General features: G+C 45.4%; 3 protein-coding genes across 12 annotated transcripts in view; 2 read left to right on the top strand and 1 right to left on the bottom strand.

Annotated features, from left to right (window-relative positions):
- The window catches only part of RBSN (rabenosyn, RAB effector), a 32283-nt gene extending 27190 nt beyond the window's left edge, over positions 1 to 5093 (top strand). For all 9 annotated transcript variants that reach the window (XM_035273781.3, XM_078351727.1, XM_008982200.5 and 6 more), the window contains one exon: positions 583 to 5093. In XM_035273781.3, coding sequence (XP_035129672.1) covers positions 583 to 1734 — 1152 coding nt within the window. In that variant the 3' untranslated portion in view covers positions 1735 to 5093. The remainder of the gene's footprint in view (positions 1 to 582) is intronic.
- MRPS25 (mitochondrial ribosomal protein S25) lies at positions 4532 to 22124 on the top strand. Of its 2 annotated transcripts, none has more exons than XM_078351740.1 (4): positions 4532 to 9513; positions 13056 to 13162; positions 20921 to 21008; positions 21694 to 22124. In XM_078351740.1, the coding sequence occupies exons 1-4, from the start codon at positions 9356 to 9358 to the stop codon at positions 21884 to 21886; spliced, it is 546 nt and encodes a 181-aa protein (XP_078207866.1). In that variant the 5' UTR covers positions 4532 to 9355; the 3' UTR covers positions 21887 to 22124. The 2 variants fall into 2 exon arrangements, with proteins under 2 accessions (XP_078207866.1, XP_003734944.1); XM_003734896.6 differs by having other exon boundaries at positions 9452 to 9710.
- The window catches only part of NR2C2 (nuclear receptor subfamily 2 group C member 2), a 115494-nt gene continuing 102683 nt past the window's right edge, over positions 9521 to 22331 (bottom strand). The window contains exon 16 of the transcript XR_013527520.1: positions 9521 to 14117. The gene's annotated coding sequence lies outside the window, so the exon portion shown is untranslated. The remainder of the gene's footprint in view (positions 14118 to 22331) is intronic.

Raw genomic sequence — 22331 nt, 5'->3', positions numbered from 1 at the left:
ATAGATGAGGGGAACAGATCTCAGAGGTTTAAGAAAAGTGTACAGCCTGTGAATCTTTTTTTTTTTTTTTGAGACAGAGTCTCACTCTGTCACCAGGCTGGAGTGCAATGGTGTGGTCTCAGCTCACTGCAACCTCTGCTTCCTCGGTTCAAGTGATTTTCCTGCCTCAGCCTCCCAAGTAGCTAGGACTACAGGTGCAGACCACTACACTTGGCTAATTTTTGTATTTTTAGTAGAGATGGGGTTTCATTATGTTGCCCAGGCTCCTGACCTCATGATCTGCCCGCCTTGGCCTCCCAAAGTGCTGGGATTACAGGCGTGCCTGGCTATAGCCTGTGATTTAAGACTGAGAAAATCTGATGCCCTAACTTATTCATTATATTCTATTTTTGAAAATCAGGGTCTCCCTTCCACCCACATACACAAAAACATGAAGATTTTAGCAGTTGGATATCTTTGTCCTCAGGTGGGAAATTGGAGTGTCACTGGCTCAGGGATAGAAGGACAACAGAGGGTGGCTGACAGTGTGGGCTGCTGCCAGCATGGTGACTGTTTCTTCTCTCTGTTTTGCTGTCTCCCCAGGCTGCCCTGGAGTCCCAGCGAAGGCTTGAGGAAAGGCATAGTGGCCTGGCTTCTCAAGCAGCCAACGGCGAGGTGGCATCTCTCCGCAGGGGCCCTGCCCCCTTGAGAAAGGCTGAGGGCTGGCTCCCGCTGTCAGGAGGTCAGGGGCAGAGTGAGGACTCAGACCCTCTCCTCCAGCAGATCCACAACATCACATCGTTCATCAAGCAGGCCAAGGCTGCAGGCCGCAAGGATGAAGTGCGTACCCTGCAGGAGAACCTGCGGCAGCTGCAGGACGAGTATGACCAGCAGCAGACAGAGAAGGCCATCGAGCTGTCCCGGAGGCAGGCTGAGGAAGAGGACCTACAGCGGGAACAGCTGCAAATGCTTCGTGAACGGGAGTTGGAACGAGAAAGGGAGCAATTTCGCGTGGCATCCCTGCACACACGAACTAGGTCCCTGGACTTCCGAGAAATCGGCCCTTTTCAGCTGGAGCCCAGCAGAGAGCCTCGTACCCACCTTGCTTACGCTTTGGATCTAGGCTCTTCCTCAATTCAAAGCAGCATAGCTCCGAAGACTCCTACACCCAGCTCAGCTCAAGAGCCCATCAGAGTGTGGTCTGGGCCCTCAGCCCTTGGCCAGGAGCTGTTAACCCAGAGCAGCATGTCACAGCAAAATGAGGGGCCCTCCTTAAACCCCTTTGATGAGGAAGACCTTTCCAGCCCTATGGAAGAGGGCACCGCTAGTCCTCCTGCTGCAGGGGCTTCCTTCGGCCCTTCAGCCCATATCTCGAAAGAGTACAATCCTTTTGAGGAAGAGGATGACAAGGAGGAGGCAATGGCTGGGAATCCATTCATTCACCCAGACAGCCCAGCTCCTAACCCCTTCAACGAGGAAGCCGAACATCCCCAGCAGAGACACTCAAGCCCTCTGGTTCCTGGCAACCCCTTTGAGGAACCCACCTGTACCAACCCCTTTGAGATGGACAGTGACAGTGGGCCAGAAGCTGAGGAGCCCATAGAAGAGGAGCTCCTGCTGCAACAGATCGATAACATCAAGGCATACATCTTTGATGCCAAGCAGTGCGGCCGTCTGGATGAGGTAGAGGTGCTGACGGAAAACCTGCGGGAGCTGAAGCACACCCTGGCCAAGCAGAAGGGGGGCACTGACTGACCAGCAATGGGGAGGGCATCTTTGGGCCCAGGGGTCTGGCAGGAGCCAGTGGAGCAGGAGCAGGGCAGGTGGGATGGATGGGGAAGGTGGCAGGGTGAGAACTCAGATGCACACTGTTGTGCTCTTTGAGGTATTTCCACTACAGTTGAATAATAAAATAGAAACTAGAACAGGGAGAATCAGCATTCATTTGCTGTTTTTCCTGTTTATTATTATTTTTTTGTAATCAGGGGTTTACCACTTTTGAAGGGAGTTTACATTTTTACTACCCAGATATAACTAAATGCAGCTCTGTTGGGCCCCGGGCAGAAATGGCTGCTATGCACCTCTTGGGTCCATTTGTTACTGCTAGTCTTGGGTCCTTATGCAGTATTATAGGGCAGCCTTTTTAGAGCCCCTTCCTTTAGCCAAGACAGAGGAGATAGATTCCATTGAGCTGTATTCTGCTCAGATAGAAGTCCATCCCTAGTAGGCTGTGAGTTCCATTTCACGTGGGGCTGCCTCTCCCCTGCTTGGTGCTTCCTGTCAATACAGCAGAATGGGGAGGTGCTGTTATATAAAGGGGAAAGTTTAGATGCAGGAGAGCCCAGCACCTCTTTTTAAGGCAGGGTGACAGGAATATTTCACTAGGGTCTATTTTCTCAGTTTAAGTCCTTTTTGTCTCTTTCAGGAAGTTAAGTTCCCAGTGTAGGGTTATCAATGTGAATCTGGTCCTGAGCTTTTTAGAAAATAAGAGTGGTTAACATTTTTTGTGAGAAGAGTTTCACCACTCTTGTTCTGATGGAACAATTCTGTCACTGGAGAAATCTCCCTCCAGAGCTTGGCAAAATTACTCTGATCTGGGCCTGTTTAAAAGGCCTAGTCTCTAATTTAGGAATTGGTGATCTGGAAGCTTTTGTGGAACATTGCAAGAAGGAGGGAAGTTCCCAGAGTCAGAAGGTAAAATTAAAATAATTTCCAAGGCTATTTGATCAGCCGTCTTCCATTTTGGTTCATCTTGTCCTGAGCTGGGGCACTGATGAGATTTTTTTTTTTTTTTTTGAGACAGTGTCTGTCTTTGTTACCCAGACTGGAGTGCAGTGGCATAATCTAAGCTCACTGCAACTTCAGCCTCCTGGGTTCAAGCAATTGTTGGGCCTCAGCCTCCCAAATAGCTGGGATTATAGGCGTGTGCCACCATGCCTGGCTAATTTTTGTATTTTTTGTAGAGGCAGAGTTTTACCATGTTGGCCAGGCTGGTCTCAAACTGCTGGACTCAAGTGATCCGCCACTTTGGCGCCTCCCAAAGTGCTGGAATACAGGTGTGAGCCACTGTGCCCACCCTAATGATGTATTTTATTAACAATATTAGTATTAAGAACCTGAAATGTTTGAAGAAGCACAATCCAGGATCATGCTGGTAGCACCATAGTACTTAGACTATTGGCCAATTAAGGCCAGAAAGGGAAGTTGTTAATTTAGCTTTGGTGCTTTGGTTTATAGGAACATAACCCTTAACTGACATCTGACATCATACCCACATGTGCTCAGCTCTGGGTAGAGTTTCTGCAGTTACTCATCTTAACTAATGAATAACTAACCACGAGTCACTTTATGCCCTGTAACTAGCTCTAGGCCATACTTTCACTGGTTACTGGTGTGAGAACTGAAATTCATTGTGTTACATTCTGGTGAAGACTGCTCTTGGTAATGGGAATGTTTGAACTCTTGATGAAAAAATAATCTGTATTTGTGTTGATGTTGTTCACATTTCTTTAGCACATTTCTTAGTCTTTTGGTTGAATGAAAAAGTCTTGTATAGGGGTGTAGGCACAGGGAGTGGGTAGAAGTGTGTGAAGGACCCTTTGCATTTGGGATCTGTTCACAAATAGCCGTATGAGTGGGTTAACGAAGGTCAGCCGGTCAGCAACCCTGCTGGTTGTTATGGGTTTTGAGAAGTTGGCAACCAGGCATCTAAGATGTTGCCTGGCACAGGCCTCTTTTCTTACCTGAGGCCCATGACATTTCTCTGTTATTCTAGAGGGTTTCCCAGATGGCTGTTAGGCTCCTCCCTGCTTAGGCTCTCATTTCTCTGACAAGAGGATGAATTGAAAAGCAGGTAGTTCCAGAAGCTAATTGCTGCTTTCCCTCATAATTATTTTTCTTATGAGAACATTTCTCTTTTAATTAGCTGGTGATTTTGATTAAGACTAATTCACTAAACATACCCTTTCCCTCAGATCACCTCAGGTAGCAATCTGTAAGTAATAGCATTGAGAAACACACAAGAAACATTTTTTTTTTTTTAACTATTTTTAAAAACCTGGCCAGGCAGTGGCTGACGTCTGTAATCCCAGCACTTTGGGAGGCCAAGGCGGGTGTATCACCTAAGGTCAGGAGTTCAAGACCAGCCTGGCCAACATGGTAAACCCTGTATCTACTAAAAATACAAAACTTAGCCAGTCGTAGTGGCAGATGCCTATAATCCCAGCTACTCAGTGGGGCTGAGGCACGAGAATTGCTTGAACTCGGAAGGTTGCAGTGAGATGAGATCGCACCACTGCACTCCAGCCTGGGTGACAAGAGCAAGACGGTCTCAAAAACAACAAAAAACAAAAAACACCAACTCATTGAATATATTAAACCAAACTAAAATCATATTCTTTTGATTTGATAAAGTTTATCCATTGTTGTATTCTTCTATGAATTCTTCCATTTAATTCTTCCATGGTTATATTTTCCTATAAATATATACATCACAGGTTAGAATTTTGTAACCATTAGCTATACCATCTCACAGAATTTATACAGGCACAAAGTTGGAGTTACAGAGATGGGTTGACAGCAGGGAAAACCTGGCCTATCTATTATAACCACAACTTCGGATTCTTACCACCTGAATATTCACCTTTCCTGTAGTCTTCCAAGGCAAACAACTCCATCTCATCACCAAATGAGCAACATCTTGTTATAGCAATAGCAGAACTCCCTAGACGCAGATCATGAGAAATATGGAAAAGACGTTGGGATTCAGGCATCAGGTGAAGTTGGCTTTTCCCTTTTATGCCTTGTTTGTATTTCCCCCTGGATAATACTCTAAGGATACTTACTCATTGTACTTGCAGCTCAACATGTCTTTGCTGTTCATATACTAAAATATACCTCTGAGTCATTGTGAGCTGTGTGGTAGGTTGGACATTAGCATTGTTGGTGATGGGACTCAAAAGGAAAAGCTGATCTCTTTACCAGGTCACAGACTATAGCAGATTGTGCTTGTTATCTGACAATGACTGTCACTTTGAGGGTCATTGATTTGCATGCACTTCTCTGGGGCCTTGTATTGGAGCCTTTTTTTAAAATAAAATAAAATTTGAGATAGAGGTTGGGGGTGTATGTGTCTATGTGCACGTGTGTTACAAGTGAGACTATCAGATGACATCCCTTCTCCTTTCTTGAATGACAACCATATGAGTATCAGAAGATAGTTCCAGCTCCTGTGTTGTTTGTCTGGTGAAGTCCTCTGGAAAAAATGAAGGTCACTGGGCTCTGAACAGGGGATATTTATGGGTTCCAGTTCTGGCCTTATCCCGTTATTCCTGCAGTGCTGGTTAAATGAACAGTTTTACACAAGCATAGTGCAGATCTCTTAATGATCCTATCGTCCCTGTTTCACACTGGAAGAAACTGAGGCTCAGAGATTGAGGAACCTTATGGCTGCCACCTGTGCCAGTCACCACCTCTGCGTGACCACATTTACATCCATTAGCACTACTAGCATACCTGTGAGGTAGTTACTCAGCTGTTCATCTGACCCCAGACATAGAAAAGTTAAGAGAGATTAGCCTGGGTTAGGCCACACAGCCAGTTCAGTGGTGGAATGATGGTTTCAATCCAGATCTGTCTGACTTACTTTGCCCTCAGTAGCAAGTAGCTGGCTCAGGTGGTGGTGGGTGCTGAAGCATTGTGTCAAGCTCAAAGGTGGCAGAAATGGTCAATGGGGAGTGGTCAATGGTAATGAGATTGGGTGCTGCTGAGTTGGTTTCTGATAGTGACTTTACCCATATCTTTGAAACTGAGACCTTCCTAGGGCCTATGTAGATTCCTAAACCAGGAGAATATTATATGTAGTGCTCACTTTATGCTAGACTGAGTGCCAAGTATTATGCATGACTTACCTCAATCTTCCCAATAACCCCAGTTTACGGATGTAAAAATGAGTGAGTAGTGAAGTTAAGCTTGCTTAGGGTTGCACTGCTGGGTTTCCAGCCTAGGTCTGTCTGACTGCAAAACCCAAGCTGCCCTAGATTGTGTTGTATGTGGACACCCATGTTTCTAACATGGAATAGGGTGTCTCATCCCTAGTAAGTGCCTCCTGTGGACTTTAAGATGAAAAACTTAGGCCTAACTCTTCAGGAAGCCTAGCATAGTTGTAAAAATACTTCAGAAGGCACTTCTGGTTTCAGCTCAGACATGTAGAGTGTGAAAGTTACCTATCTTTACCACAAGAAAAAGCTGGGCAAACAAAATCAGTGGCCTTTCTTGAGCCCTTTAGAGAGCTAAGTTTGCAGGGCAAAATGCCATCCCAAAATCTGGAGAGAGGTGAGTCCAGAGAGTCAGCAACATCTGATTGCCTGGAGCAGAAGCCACTGGAGCCATACTAGTAGTAAAACGTAAATGGTAATTTTGATGAACTGCTGGAGGTTGAGTGTGAACAAGCATGGGAATGAGCAACTCCCCCTCACCCCCAACACTTTCCTGGGTTTTACCCTACTTGGTTCTCTTGGTGAAGAGCTGAGAAAGACCCTCTGGTGGCTCTAGCAGGGGATGGGAAGAATCATCTTTGTAATCAGAGCCTTCTCCATAACAAAGCTTATTCCCTAGAGGAAAGCACTTTTTCACAGAGCCTTATCCCACCTGGAGGAGGGCATTTCTCCCATTCCAGCCCCCTTTGGCCTTCCTGGGTCATTTAAGGGGTTACCAAGGGGAATTGAGAAATATTTATGGGCCAGTGCAGTGGCTCATGCCTGTAATTCTAGCACTTTGGGGGGTCAAGTTGGCCAGATTGCTTGAGCCCAGGAGTTTGAGACCAGTCTGGGCAATATGGTGAAACCTCATCTTTACAAAAAATACAAAAATAAACCAGGCATTGTGGCACATGCCTAGGAGGTAGAGGCTGCAGTGAGCCGTGATTGTGCCACTGTACTGTACTCCAGCCTGGGTGACAGAGCAAGACACTGCCTCAAAAAAACAAAAAAAAGGAAAGAAAAAATACTTGTGAAGGTCACATCCCAAGGACACAGACCCATTAAAATGCTGAGATTTAATAAGATTATAGAATGCTTCACTTCCCCATGTTTTTCCACCACACCACCACGACTCTAGGATAGTAACAGTGACTTACAGCTGGAAGAGATGCAAGACACAGACTATCTAAGGAGGAATATCTAGGGAAGCCCAAAGGCAAGAGGAGATAAACACAAAGACACTAGAGGAACTGGAAGACTCTGACACCTACAGCTAGAGCAAACATTAAATACAGCTCAACTTTTAGCCAGATAACATAAGTTCTCATACTAGAGGCTTATTTACCCCAGTTCCTATGGCCCAATACAGTGGATATTCCACCTTCAGCGAAAAAATCATAAGCATGCTAAAAGGCAAGAAAAAAAACCTCAACAATCAGATGAAACACACCAAACATCAGAACCACACTCAGATGTTAGAATTATCAGACAAGAATTTAAAATGTGATATGTTAGGGGGATCTAATGGTAAAAGTAAACAACAGACCAGAACAGATGGGTAATGTAAACAGAGACTAAGAATCATTCCAGGTGCATTGGCTCACACCTGTAATTCCAGCACTTTGGGAGGCTGAGGCAGGCAAATCACTTGAGGTCAGGAGTTTGAGACCAGCCAGGCCAACATGGTGAAACCCTGCATCTACTAAAAATACAAAAATTAGCCAGGCATGGTGGTGTGTACCTGTAGTCCCAGCTACTTAAGAGGCTGAGGTGGGAGAATCGCTTGAGCCTGGGGAGGTGGAGGTTGGAGTGAACAGAGATCGAGCCATGCACTCCAGCCTGGGTGACAGCGTGAGACTTTGTCTCAAAACAAATAGAAAACCCTAAGAATCAAAAGGAAGTGCTAGAAGTTAAAACCTTTAATGAAGAATGCCTTAATGGGCTCATCAGTAGACTGTCTATAGCCAAAGAATCAATGAGTTTGAAGACAGGTCAACAAATTTACCCACTAAAATGCAAAGAGAACCCCCTGCCACCCCCCAGCCAGAACATTCAAGAACTATGAGGCAATTTCAGAAGATGTAAAATGCATTTAACTGGAATACTAGAAAGAGAAAAGAGTGAAGAAATATCTGAAGTAATAAATGGCCAAGAACTTCTTTTTTTTTTTAAGAGGAGGTTTCACCATGTTGGTCAGGCTGGTCTTGAACTCCCAACCTCAGGTGATCTGCCTGCCTTGGCCTCTAAAGTGCTTGGATTACAGGCGTGAGCCACCATGCCCGGCCAAGAACTTTTCAAAATTAATGACAGACATGAAATCACAGATCCAGGAAGCTCAGAGAACTCCAAGTGGGATAAATACAAAACATCTTCAGCTCTGCATGATCTTATTCTAAACCTGTAAACCAAACACCAAGAAAAAATTGTGAAATAAGCTAGAGGAAAAAGCCGTCATACCTATAAACATAATTGTAGCTAATTATTTGTTAGAAGCCATGCAAGCAAAAAAAGAGAATAGTGAAGTATTTAAAGTTATAAAACCCTAAGAATCAAAAGGAAGTGCTATAAGCTAAAACCTTAAATGAAGAATGCCTAAATGGGCTCATTAACCTAGAATTCTAAATTAACACCTAGAATTCTAAATATGGCAAAATTACTCTTCAAAAGAGAAGGAGAAATAACTTTCAGATCAAGAGTACTTGATAAAGAGAAAGGCATCTCTTGATTTTTTTTATTTTTATTATTATTTTTTGAGACAGAGTCTCACTCTGTCACCCAGGCTGGAGTGCAGTGGTGCGATCTCAGCTCACTGCAGCCTCCACTTCTCGGGTTCAACAATCCACCTCACCTCCTGAGTAGGGGAGACCACAGGCGCTGCCACCATGTCTGGCTAATTTTTGTATTTTCAGTAGAGATGGAGTTTTTGCCATGTTGGGCAGACTGGACCCAAATTCCTGATCTTAAGCCATCCTCCTGCCTCGGCCTCCCCAAGGGCCGTGTTTATAGGCTGGAGCCACCGCGCCTGACCACAGAAAATGCATCTCATCCATAGTTTGTTTATGAGACAATTGAGGTCCAGAGCTGTTGAGTGGCTGAACTTAGGAAGGAATTGATCCCAAACCATCTTTTTTCTTTTGCTAAGAAGTTTAAGTCAATGTCAGAAAGTGCAGTTTGAACTCTTCATGTTAAAACGAGATGTTCAGAGTGAAAAACGGACTTTAGGTTTAATTGCACGTTATCAGCTGACTTGGTATCCAAACTCAGTTCTCTTATTTCCTATTGCAATGTCTGATTTTTAGCCTATGTAAAAATATTTTCCCGTGGGTGGGTGGGGAAATGACCAATTTACAGGACGCGAAAATCTAAACGTTCCAAGGGGAAGGCGTCCTAAAGCGAAGATGCACACGCCCGCTCTCGCCGCGCCTGGTTCAAGGCCATCCGACGGGACTACAAGTCCCAGGCTGCTCCGCGGCGCGCGCTGCCCTCCGGGAAGTGTCTTCTGTGCGTCTGCGCGGGAAGTGGAACCCGGCGGCTTGAGGTCCGCGCCAGGTGCTAGGTAGTAATTTCTCATAGCTACTAGATTCGCGGCTCGTGAGGCAGCCTCTCCACTGTTGTCGCTATGCCCATGAAGGGCCGCTTCCCCATCCGTCGTACCCTCCAATACCTGAACCAGGGGAACGTGGTGTTCAAGGACTCCGTGAAGGTCATGACAGTGAATTACAACACGCGCGGGGAGCTGGGCGAGGGCGCCAGGTCAGTAGCAGCCCCGGCGGCCTGGCGAGCCGTAACCTGTTAGTCGTGCTAGCCTTCTGGTAACGTGAGGGAGCCAACGCTGGGCGTCCGTTCACCCCCGGGGCTGCCCCCCCCTTGTGGCGCCCCATTTTACAGCTGTCCAGCTCCGGCTACAGTCGTGACGAGGTTCGGGGGACAGGACAAGAACTCCACTCCTAGATCTCCTTCCTCTGGCTCGGTGGGCGAGGCTGACCCGAGGGAGGCCATTAGTTCCCTTGGCCCCTGTGGCCAGCAAGGCAAGCGCTGGGGAGGGGCAGCCGCAGTTCCTCTTAGGGTGACGGGGTTGACACCCTTGCCCCAGGACGGATCTGAGAGAAAAACAGCGGCGAACACTGATCCTGTCCCGCACAGTGCCGAATGCTTCTCGCGCTTTCTTTCTCTCTTCCGATGCCTACAGAAACCCCAGCTTATCCCCACTCTTAAAAGCGGACGGAGAGGTTAAGTAACTTGCGGCTCCATGAGACACCATGCCAGCCAGTGAGCGGTGAGCCGGGCTGTGTGGCCCGGAGTAAGTGAAAGTACTTCTTTCGGGACTCCAGGTTTGGAAGGAAGTGATTATGTCAGCTGTGCAGCCTCAGACCCTACCCCCACTCGGGGAACTCCTAGGATGTCTTTCAGCTGGCAGCAGAGTAGGGACTCATTGAATGGCAGCTGGCTAGTGAAAGGTTTTGATTGACCCTGAGGCTGCAGTAAGCAGGCCTTAGGGTCGTCAGGTATGAATTCTACATTTATTGAGTGCCTCTGAGTGCTAGGCTGTGCGCTGCGAGTTCATCAGTGATGGGAGAGACAGCGTTAGCCCGCAGAAACTTTGGGACTGCGTGTGTGGGATGGATCAAAATGAGACGTGGGGGCAAGGAGCAACTTCTTGTGGGGCATGGTCCCCTTGGTGATGAACCTTCACTGCATGGCCCTTCAAGAGATCCGGAAGCCACTTCCTAGCCATTTGCTCTGCGCAGGTGAATATGAGAACTTGGACCTGCTTGCCTGGAATCAGCTGGCTTGACGGTTGCCTGGAATCAGCTGGCTTGGTCTTAGGGTGAATGGGCACCCAGATACTCCTTCATAACCTGCTGCACAACTGTGCGCATCTCTGTCCCAGGGCAACTGCCAGGCAGATCATGAGAAGACGTGGGGGGCTCGGTGGGGCCCTCAGTGAGCTGGAGAACACGTCCCCTGTCTGGAGGTCCTTGCATTGCTTGGCATTGCGGGCTCTGTGGAGAATTTCTGATTTGTCAAGAAGCCGAAATCCAGATTTTTATGTAAATCTCTGGCCAATCAAGATAAGCCTGTGAGCCTCTTACTCACATTCTCAAATATTTTAATATCCTCTAGGTAAATGGGATACAGTCATTCGCTGTTTCTTTGTTCCTGGTGGTAGGGGATGGCCTGTGCCACCTGTGCCCTCTGTGATCTTGTGCCCATGGGTTGGAGTCTGCCTGCCTTGCTCTGGCTAGCCATACTCCTCCCCTAATCCCCAGCCCTTGTTCGTTCATGTGCCCTCCTCACTTCAGCTGCCCCATTGAGACCCACCTCCATCCCAAGTGCCTGTGACTGGTACTGCAGTCCTGGACCAGCCAGTCTTTGGGTACCTGCTGGGGGAAGTGGAAAGCTGCCTTGTTTAGTATCTAAGGGCCAAGTTCCTACTCAACCCCTACCAGGTGTTCTACCTTTAAGAAGTGGCTGCAAGCCTCAGGGTGAATTTGATTGTGACAGAACAGTGTGATCGAAGGCCAGACTAATCAGCCCAGTTAGACCTGGGGCGTTTAATTCTGACCTCAGTTTCCTTAGTTGTAGAACCCCACCTTCCGGGGTTGTTGAGGATTGGAGAGTCAGATGCCTAGCAAAATGTCTGACATATAAAGCAGGTGCTCAACTCAAGGTTCAGTGCCATTATTAACTTTCCTCCTGTGTTTCAGCAAGAACCATTTTAAGATCTCTGTTGCATTTCTGTCCTAGTAGTTTAAAGTATGGGAAAGTCTTACCTGGCTATGTCCTGGTTTATCTGTAAAAAGTTCTGTGACATTGGGATACTCTGCAGTGGAGTGGAAACTAAACAGGCACCCTAAGCCCTGGAGGGTAAATTCAGCCTTTGAGCTTCCAGACCTGTGTGCTGTGGGGGTCTCCAAGGCCTCCATTCCTCTCCTAGAGGCAGCAGTTTTCAAGGCTTAACTATTTAGAGTCTTATACCCGTATAGTTAAACAATATCTTCAGAGAGTCACTTTTTTTTTTTTTTTTTTTGAGGCAGGATCTTGCTCTGTTGTCTGGGCTGGAATGCAGTGGTACAGTAACAGCTCACTAGCTCACTGCAACCTCAAACTCCCGGGCTTAAGTGATCCTCCTGCCTCAGCCTCCCAAGTAGGTGGGGCCACAGGCACGTACCACCACACCCAGATAAGTTTTAATTTTTTTTTTTTTATAGAGACAGGGTCTCCCTATGTTGCCCAAGCTGGTCTCAAACTCCTGGGCTCAAGCACTTTTCCTGCCTGGGCTTCCCAAAGTGCTGGGATTACAGGTGTGAGCCATTGTACCCAGCTGAGAGCTACTTGCTGAGTTTTAGTGTTAGGCGTTATCTGTGGACTTGGCACTACAGAATGTGGGAACTTAGCGCTCTCACCACCATTGCTACTTCTCATCCCCAAAACCTCCGTACTCCTCCACCCACTCCTCCCAATATTATTCTTCCAATTTGTATAGGACAATATTCAGTGTTCAGATTAATATTACTCTGTAAGTGCTATACACAGTTATGCCAAATAGAATACTATGGTTATGCATGTTTTTATTTTTGCAAGGCCTTTTGTTTTCTTTGAAGTATGAATCAGTGTTTAAATCTTCTAAGTTTAAAGGTGTTCCTCCACTCCTAAATTGTAAAAATGTTCCCCCATGTGTAAATACATTGGTCTCGTTATTTTAAAATTGTGGTATAACCTAGATATGGTGCACACCAGTAAGGATACAGCTCCATGAACTGTCACTCATGTTTATACCTTGTCTTCATGACACAAATCACCAAGTAGTGCCTTTCATAGTTTCATTTTCAGTTTGCTTTTGCACTGGGGTTAGGTTAGCTTGCAGTGCAAGTTGGGATACAGATTTCCTTCCCCTCAAATGCCTGCCCAGGGGTCCCCACGTCATTCAGGGAATCTCCTAAGAGGATCCCTGCAAGTTGTTTTTCTCAGCTGTTTGGCGGGGCAGATTCTCTGAGAATCTGATGAAAGCACTGGACTTTCTCCTTAGAAAAATACCTATGTGTAAAATTTTAGGTTAAAAACTGTTTCATAGGTTTCATTTCTTCCCTTTTGCAGGAAATTTGTATTTTTCAACATACCTCAGATTCAATACAAAAACCCTTGGGTGCAGATCATGATGTTTAAGAACATGACGCCATCACCCTTTCTGCGTTTCTACTTAGGTGAGTGGGCCCTCCGCCATGGTCCAGGGGCTGTCCCAGACATGCCTGGAGAGACTACATCCTTCCTGCGCAAGTGTCAGGATGACCTGCAACGCGTGCTGTTGTGGTGTGTCCATGACTCCTGGCACCTTTGGCTCCCCCATACTGAGGCACACAGCAGCCACTGAGGTGTGGGCTGCTCTCCCTCTCTAGCCTCATCTCTTCTTGTCCTCTGCCTCACACCATGAGGCTAATTTTTCCAAAGTCCCTTGTCACACCTCAAGTGTGTTCCTGGCCTGGAATCCCCTTTCTGTCTTTCTTTGCTCATTTAGCTGAAAAAAAAAATTCCTTCAAAGCTCAGCATGGGCATCACTTCTAGGAAGCCTTCCCTGCATCCTAGAGTGACCTCCCGCACGTCCCCAGAACCCCTCTGTCTTAGTGCTGTGTGTGTCCTCTCAGCACTTACACGATGCTGTTCACGTTCAGACCAGGCGCTAAGTGATATTTATTCCGTTAAGTTAGGCGCCTGCTGGAAACCCAGGAGGACAGCTATTCTGGCCCAGCTCTCAGACACTTTGATCCTGAGCATAACAGTCCCATTTCAAAATTTGTCAACTGAAGGCAAAATGTCTACCTTACATGGCTGTGAGAATCAAATGAAGTGTAGGTTGGGAAATGCTTCAGGAAACAAAATGGCCATGATTTTTCATTCATTCCACAAATATGTAACATGTCTCCTAGACCAGGTGCTGGGATGTCAGGAAGCCACACAAAGATTTCTGCTGCCCTCATGGAGATTATATCCAGCAGAGGGAGGCAGAGAATGAACAAGAAATTTAACAAAAGATTAGTGCTGTGGACCTGGTGGTGCAGTTGCTTATCCCTGTAATCCCAGCGCTTAGGGAGGCTGAAGCTGGTGGATCTCTTGAGCTTAGGAGTTTGAGACCAGCAAGGGCAACATGGTGAAATCCCATCTCTACAAAAAAAAAAAAAAAAAAAAAATTTAGTCAGGTGGCATATGCCTGTGGTCCTAGCTACTTGGGGAGCTGAGGCAGGAGGATTGCTTGAGTCCAAGAGGCAGAGGTTGCAATGAGCCAAGATTATGCCACTGCACTTCAGCCTGGGCAACAGAGTGAGACCCTGTCTTAAAAAAAAAAATAGTGCTGTGAGAAACAGACAACAGGCAAAGTTGGAAGGGTGGTCCTGTGGCAGTTTGTGCATGTGAGCTTTGTTTATGTTTTTTAAACCAATTTATTGAGGTGTAATTTACCTCAGTGTGCTAGTAATGGCACACCCAGGTAGCACGTGCAGCCGGATGGGTTCTGGCCATTGTTATCTACCTGTGCACTTACATACATGTCCCAAGACACAGAATGCCCCAGCACTGCAGTAAGTTCCTTAATGCTGCTTTCTTTTTTTTTTTTTTTTTTTTTGAGACGGAGTTTCGTTCTTGTTGCCCAGGCTGGAGTGCAACGGCGCATTCTCGGCTCACCGCAACCTCTCCGCCTCCTGGGTTCAAATGATTTTCCTGTCTCAGCCTCCCAAGTAGCTGGGATTTCAGGCATGTGCCACTGTGCCCAGCTAATTTTTTGTATTTAGTAGAGACAGGGTTTCACCATGTTGTCCAGGATGGTCTCGATCTTTTGACCTCGTGATCCACCCGCCTTGGCCTCCCAACGGGTTGGAATTACAGGCGTGAGCCACTGCGCCCGGCCCTTAGTGCTACTTTCTAATTAATTTCCCTTCCACCAGAGGCAACCTGTTATGCCTTCTTTCACTGTAGATGCATTTTGTTTTAGAATGTCGGGTAGCTAGAATCTCATGGTATGTGTTCTCTTATGCCTGTCTTTTACTCATGTTTTGAGATTCACCCAGGTTACGTATTTTGTGGTTTTTCCTGTTTTCTGGCTGGGTGGCATTCCATTCTGTGAATGTATTGCAGTGTGTCTGTCCACTCACCTGTCGATGACCCTTTGGGTTTTTATAAGATGCTGAGAGAGTTAAAGGTATGAGATTTATGAGAGCAAAGACCTTGAGAAAAATGGGGAGAGTAAGGAGGCTGGGCAGGGAAGGTCGCCAGAACTACTGGTTAGGACGCAGATCCCAGCAGTACTCCACAGGGTTGTCACCTCAGCAGCTCCTCCTGGGTGGTAGTTGCTCAACGCTTGACAGGAGGTTTGAGTGGCAGGCCTCCAGGCTGCAAAGAAGAAAGCTACAGTAACGGCCTGTGTAGGCTGCGCAGGTCTTTTCTGTGGACAGAGACATTCAGGCCTCGTCGGGTATACGTGAGTGCAGCTGCCAGGTCACAGTGCAGCTACATATTTAAGGTTCTCAGGCACTGCCTTTCCAAAGCCATGGTGTCGTGTTGCACTCCAGTCACAGGGTGCTCGAGTTCCAGCAGCGGTGCCTCCTTGCTTATGCTGGTGTTGTTAGTTGTATTAATATCCCAGGGCTGCTGTAATGATTGACCCCAAACTTGGTGGCTTCACATAAATGGATTGTCTTGCAGATCTGTGGGTTAGAAGTCCAGCATGGGCTGGGACCAGTGTCAGCAGAGCCTTCCTTCCTGGAGGCTTGAGGTAAACCCATGTCCTTGTCTTTCCTAGATTCTAGGGCCTGTCCACATTCTTTGGCTTGTGGTCTTGTTCTACCATCTTCAAAACCAGCAACCTTGCATATGTGGTCGTCCCTCCATCCTTCCACCTTTCTCTGGCCAGCCTGTCCAGGTGCTCCAGTTTTATGGACCTGTGGGATTAACCTGGGCCCTCTGGATGATCCAGGATCCTCTCTTCATCTCAAGTTCCTTAACTTTAATCACATCTGTTATGTCCCTTTTGCTGTGTAAAGTTCTGGGGGTTAGGATGTGAATATCTCTGGGGACCATTATTCTGCCCACAAATTATCTTTTAAATTGTATCCATTCCATTGGGTGTCTATCTCATTGGAGTTTTAATTTGCATTCCTCCCAAGTATCTTTTCCTGTGCTTATTGGCCACAGATACTTCTTTTATAAAAGAGTCTGTTTGAATCTTTTTTCCATTAAAAAAAAAAACGGGGCTGCTTTCTTATCAAGTGCTTTATGTGTTCGGGGTGCATTTCCTTCATCAGAGATAGTGTCTTGTTCTCTCTCAGTCTATGGCCTGCTTTTCATTTTCTTAGTGGTGTCTTTTGAAGAGCAGAAATTTTAATTTTGATGAATTCAGTTAATCAACTGTTTTCTTTTTTTTTTTGAGAGAGAGAAAAAAAGAAAAAAATAAATCAAAGAATGAAAGAAAGAAAGAGGAAGAGAGAGAGAATGGGAGTGTTGCTCCATTGCCCAGGCTAGAATGCAGTCCAAAAATGGGGATTGAAAACTCTTTTATTCCAATAAATGTGCTTAACAATGGATACAGGAAGGAATAAGGGAGGAAAATAACAAGCAGCCAACCAATATTTCATTTAAACTTGTGAAATGCTGTGCAATTGCTGAGGAGTGATTTACTTCCAAATATGTGGTCACTTTTAGAATAGGTGTGATGTGGTACTGATTAAGAATGTATGTTTTGTGTATTTGGGGTGGAGAGTTCTATAAATCTTTATTAAGTTTACTTGTTCCGGGTCTGAGTTCAAGTCCTGGATATCCTTATTAATTTTCTGTCTCGTTGATCTGTCTAATATCGACAATGTGATGTTAAAATCTCCTACTATTATTGTGTGGGAGTCTAAGTCATTATAAGTCATTTTTATAAGTCATTAAGAACTTGTCTTATTTATCTGTGTGCTCCTGTATTGGGTGTGTATATATATAGGATCATTAGCTCTTTTTGTTGCATTGATCCTTTTACCATTATGTAGTGTCCTTCTTTGCCTCTTCTGATCTTTATTGCTTTAAAGTCTATTTTATCAGAGGGGAGAGTTGCAGCTCCTGCTTTTTATTTATTTATTTTTGCTCTCCATTTGGTTGGTAAATCTTCCTCCATCCTTTTGTTTTGAGTCTTTGTGTATCCTTGCATGTGAAATGGGTCTGGATGCAGCATACCGATGGGTTTTGGCTGTGTCTTTTGATTGGGGGATTTAGTCGATTTAAATTTAGAATTAATAATAATATATGTGAGTTTAATACTGCCATTTGATGCTAGCTGGCTGTTTTGCCCATTAATTGATGTAAATTCTTCATTATTTGATGCTGTTTACTTTTTGGTATATTTTTAGAAAAGGCTAATACTGGTTGTTCCTTTCTATGTGTAGTGCTTCTTTTGGAAGCTCTTGTAAAGCAGGCCTGGTGGTGATGAAATCTCTAAGTACTTGCTTGTTCACAAAAGATTTTATTTTTCCTTTGCTTGTGAAGCTTACTTTGGCTGGATATGAAATTCTGGGTTGAAAGTTCTTTTCTTTAAGGATGTTGAATATTGGCCCCCACTCTCTTCTGGCTTGTAGGGTTTTTGCTGAGAGGTCTGCTGTGAGTCTGATAGGCTTCTCTTTGTGGGTAACTTGACCTTTCTGTCTGGCTGCCCTTAGCATTTTCTCCTTCATTTCAACCCTGGTGAATCTGATGATTATGTGCCTTGGGGTTGCTCTTCTGAAGGATTATCTTTGTGGTGTTCTCTGTATTACCTGGAGTTGAATATTGTCCTGCCTTGCTAGGTTGGGAAAGTTTTCCTGAATAATACCCTGAAGAATATTTTCCACCTTGGATTCATTCTCTTTGTCACATTCAGATACACCTATCAAACGTAAATTAGGTCTTTTCACATAGTCCCATATTTCTTGGAGACTTGGCTCGCTCATTTTTATCCTTTTTTCTCTTATCTTTTCTTCTCGTTTTATTTCATTGAGTTGGTTTTCAACCTCTGATATCCTTTCTTCTGCTTGATCAATTCAACTGTTAAAACTTGTGCATACTTCGTGAATTTCTCGTGTTGTGTTTTTCAGCTCCATTAGTTCACTTATATTCCTCTCTAAATTGTCTATTCTCGTTAGCATTTCGTCAAACCTTTTTTCAACGTTCTTAGTTTCTTTGCATTGGGTTAGGACATGTTCTTTTAGCTCACAGAAGTTTCTTATTATCCACCTTCTGAAGCCTGATTCTGACAATTCATCACACTCATTCTCCATCAGGCCTTGTTCCCTTGCTGGTGAGGAGCTACAATCCCCTGAAGGAGGAGAGGCATTCTGATTTTGGATGTTTTCAGCCTTTTTGTGCTGGTTTCTTCCCATCTTTGTGGATTTGTCCACCTGTCATCCTTGTAATTGCTGACTTTCAGATTGGGTCTCTGAGTGGATGTCCAGTTTGTTGGTGCTGATGTTATTTCTGTTTCTTTGTTTCCTTCAGCGGACACCCCTCCCCACAGACCTGGATCTTCCCAGGTTCAGCTGTGCTTGCTGTGAAACTCTCAACCGTCAGCGTTTCCAATTGCTGTTTTTTTGTGGGGGTGGGACCAGCCGAGCCCAATCACCTGGCTCCCCACCTCGGAGCCCCCTTTATTTTTTTCCTAATTGAATGGTCGATTCTCTCCCAGGTGCCCCAGTTGCCCGCTGAAAAGGTGCCGGGATCTATGCAATTTCCCGTGTGGCGACCGCGCTGGCTGAAATAGTGGCACTGAGATTCATGGCGCTTTTCTGCCTGGGAATCTCCTGGTCTGGCTCCTGGCTTCAGTCCCCTCTCAATCAGCTGAATGGGTGACTCTGCCTTCTCGGAGCTCCAAACGCCAACTAAAAGGGCACCCAGTCCCACATACTCTGCACTGAGAACCACTGCACTGGGACGCCAGCAAAACAGCCATGCTGGCCAAAAGAGTCGTGATGGCGACCCGTGGGGCTCCTCCGCTGGGAATCTCCTGCTCTGTAAGCAACAAAAATTCGTCTGAAGTCTGGTGTCCACTCACTCCCTGTGTCTTCACTGGGAGCTGCAACCCTGAGCTGCTGCTAGACAGCCATCTTGGATCTGTTTTCTTTTTTTCAAGATGCGGTCTCACTGTTGCCAAGGCTGAGTGCAGGTGCATTGTGTCCTAAATTCACTTATTTCCATTAGTTTTTATTTTCTAGATTCCTCAGGATTTTCTACAGGCACTGTAATAATATCTGCAAATAAAGACAGTTGTACTTCTTTTCCAATCTTTATTTTGTCTTATCTCACTGGCTAAAGTGGCAGTAATAGTTTGCATTTCTACCAGCAAGTATGAGAGTCTCAGTTACCCTGAATCCTCATTAGCACTTGGTATTGTCTGTGCTTTTAAAATTTTGGCCATTTGCATATCTCGTTGTGGTTTGAATATGTGTTTTCCTAGTGACTCATTGAGATCTCATTTAATGTGCTTATTATTCACCCTGTTAAAAATTTTAGTTAAATGTTTATTCAGTGATATAGTTTGGATCTGTGTCCCCACTCAAGTCTCATGTTCAGTTGTAATTCCCAATGTTGAGGTAGGGTTTGGTGGGCCTGGTCTAGTCACCATGGGGGCGGTTTCTCATGAATGGCTTAGCACCATCCTCTTTGGTACTGTGGTTGTGATAGTGAGTTCTCTTGAGATCTGGCTGTTAAAAAGTGTGGTACCCTTCCCTTCTCTCTCTCGCTCCTGATCCCACCGTGTGCGACTCCTTGCTCCCCCTTTGCCTTCTGCCATGATTGGAAGCTTCCTGAGGCCTCCCCAGAAGCAGAAGCTGCTGCGCTTCCTGTACAGCCTGCAGAACCATGAGCCAATTAAGCCTCTTTTCTCTATAAATTACCCAGCCTCAGGTTATTTCTTTATAGCAATGCGAGAATGGACTAATACATTCAGACACTTTGCCCATTTTATTAGTTGGATTGTCATATTGCATTGTGAGAGTTTTTGATATATTCTGCATACAAGTCATTTATCAGATATATGCATTATAAATATTTTCTTCCAGACTGTGGGTTATGGTGTCTTCTGAACTGCAAAAGTTTTTGATTTTCACTTTATAGAATTTTTTTCTCTTATGGATTATGTTGTTAATGTCATCTCTAAAATACATTTGCCTAGGTAAGGTCATGACAGTTTTCTCCCATGTTCTCTTCTAGAAGTTTTATAAAAGTTTGAGTGCTTACATTTAGGTCTTGGACCCATTTTGAGTTTTAATTTGTAAAATTTTAACATTGCAGGGTAAAGGTTTAAATTAACTTGTTAGCATATAGATGGTTGTCCCAGCAGCATTTGTTGAAAAGATTATCTTTCTTCATTGAATCATCTTGGTATCTTTGCTGAAAAGCAGTTGGGCTTACAAATAAGGGTTTATTTCTGGACTCAGTTTTATTCCATTACAGTGTATGTCTATTCCTAAACTAGTACCACACTGTCTTGATTATAGTAATTTTAATTTTTTGTAAATTTGAAATTGGAAAGTAAATATTCTCCCATTTTCTCATTTTTCAGAATTTTTATGGTTCTTTTGGGTCGTTTGCATTTCTGTATGAATTGTAGGCTTAACCTCTAAATTTCTACAAAAACACCTCCTGGGATTTTGGTAGGGATTGGATTGATTGAATCTATGTACATCAGTTTGGGGAGAATTGCCATCTTAAGAATATTGGGTCTTTCTATCTATGAACATGGAATGTCTTTCTATTAAAACAGCATGCTTTTTTTTTACATATCTAAAGTTTGCTCAGGTCTAAAGAAATATGGAAAAAGGAAGGGTGGGTTTATGGATCATATAAACAAATATATCTATTTTATTAAAATGTTTCTGCCACTAAAAGCAAGTCCCACATTACAAGTTTTTGAGTCCCAGTGTGCTGTGAGTTCTGCTTCTTTTCTGCCCTGTGTTTTTTGTTTCCAGATTCTGGGGAGCAGGTCCTGGTGGATGTGGAGACCAAAAGCAATAAGGAGATCATGGAGCACATCAGAAAAATCTTGGGGAAAACTGAGTGAGTTGTTTGGTTTGACCTGGAAGGAGCAAACTTCTCAGCCCAGAGTGTTTGAGAAAGAAAAGGTGGGAAGGGTGTTGAGAGGTAAGATTCTCTAACAGTGAACCCCAGACACTAACAAGAGCTGGGGCTGCTCACCAAATCACTAAACGTTTGTAAGCTTTATCTCCTTGGCTGTACAGGGTGAGAAGTACCTCTCTCCCTCCTATGGGGACAGGAAGCTGAAACACAGCTGCTAACCCTTCTGGGAACTTCAGCTTGGAGCTAGCAGATAGCTAGCCCCAGGGCTCCTGGTGACAGATCTTTCTTTCCATGAATGAGAAGAGACAGAAAGAGAGGGAAGCCAAAAAGTCTGTCTTTGAGAAACTGCACAGAGGCCTTTTCAGGCTTCTTTATCCTGTGATTGTTCGTCAGAGCTGTGGGCCCCCCGTGTGGCAGCAGATAGGCTGACTACACTGTGTAGGCTTGCTCCTGTGGTCTGAGGGGACAACAAACAGCAGGCCTTCCTGCACTCTCCTCAGGGGCCAGCAGGGAGGGAGGGATAGGCTTTGGGAGTGAGGAGCAGGTTAGAAGGCAGGAGATCCAGGTGTCCCTGGAGGATGGTGGGGCTGTCTTGGCTGAGAAACGGCCCCTGTGCCTGGTGCTGAGTCACCAGTGCTTGGTTGACATCTGTGCTCTTTGGCAGGGAAACTCTCAGGGAAGAGGAGGAGGAGAAAAAGCAGCTCTCTCATCCAGCCAACTTTGGCCCTCGAAAGTACTGCCTGCGGGAGTGCATCTGTGAAGTGGAAGGGCAGGTGCCCTGCCCCAGCCTGGTGCCATTACCCAAGGAGATGACAGGGAAGTACAAAGCTGCTCTGAAAGGCAATGCCCAGGACTAAGGCCCATGGTCACTGTGGGTTTGGGTGATGGTGTCTGACCAATGGGGAGATTGGAATGGGGTTACTTTGGTCCAGGGAAGCCTGTGGTTCTGTCCCTGGAGACTTTGGAAATCCTTTTTGCAATAAAAGGTCCCCTTTACACACTTGTGTAAAAGAACATGGGGAGAGGAGGGTCTGCAGCTGAGCTGCTAAGTGAATATCCATGCTCCACTGGTCAATAAAGTGCTTCCTAACAGCAGCTTGGTGTGTATCTGGTCCTAGGCAAGAGGAAGGCCTACGTAGTGGAAAGGCTTTGGGCCTGGGAGGTTAGGGCCCCAGCCTGTTAACACCTGTTTTGGTCCTGCAACCCTTCACTGGTCTTTGCTGACCTTGAATCTTCTCTGGGCCCCACCCTGGAGAACGTAAGGGCTGCTATGGTTGAGTCTGGCTAGCGCTGTCTGTGGTT

Source organism: Callithrix jacchus, chromosome 15 (genome assembly GCF_049354715.1).
Source record: "Callithrix jacchus isolate 240 chromosome 15, calJac240_pri, whole genome shotgun sequence".
Lineage (NCBI taxonomy): Eukaryota > Metazoa > Chordata > Mammalia > Primates > Cebidae > Callithrix > Callithrix jacchus.
Note: the sequence above shows the minus strand (reverse complement) of the source record. Positions and strands in the feature narration are given on the sequence as shown.

Excerpts from the sequence above, each read along its gene's own strand:
- MRPS25 (XM_078351740.1), top strand. The coding sequence starts at position 9,356 with ATGCACACGCCCGCTCTCGCCGCGCCTGGTTCAAGGCCATCCGACGGG. Across the intron at positions 13,163-20,920 it reads CTTTCTGCGTTTCTACTTAG|ATTCTGGGGAGCAGGTCCTG; the intron begins GTGAGTGGGCCC and ends TTTTGTTTCCAG. Across the intron at positions 21,009-21,693 it reads AAAATCTTGGGGAAAACTGA|GGAAACTCTCAGGGAAGAGG; the intron begins GTGAGTTGTTTG and ends GCTCTTTGGCAG.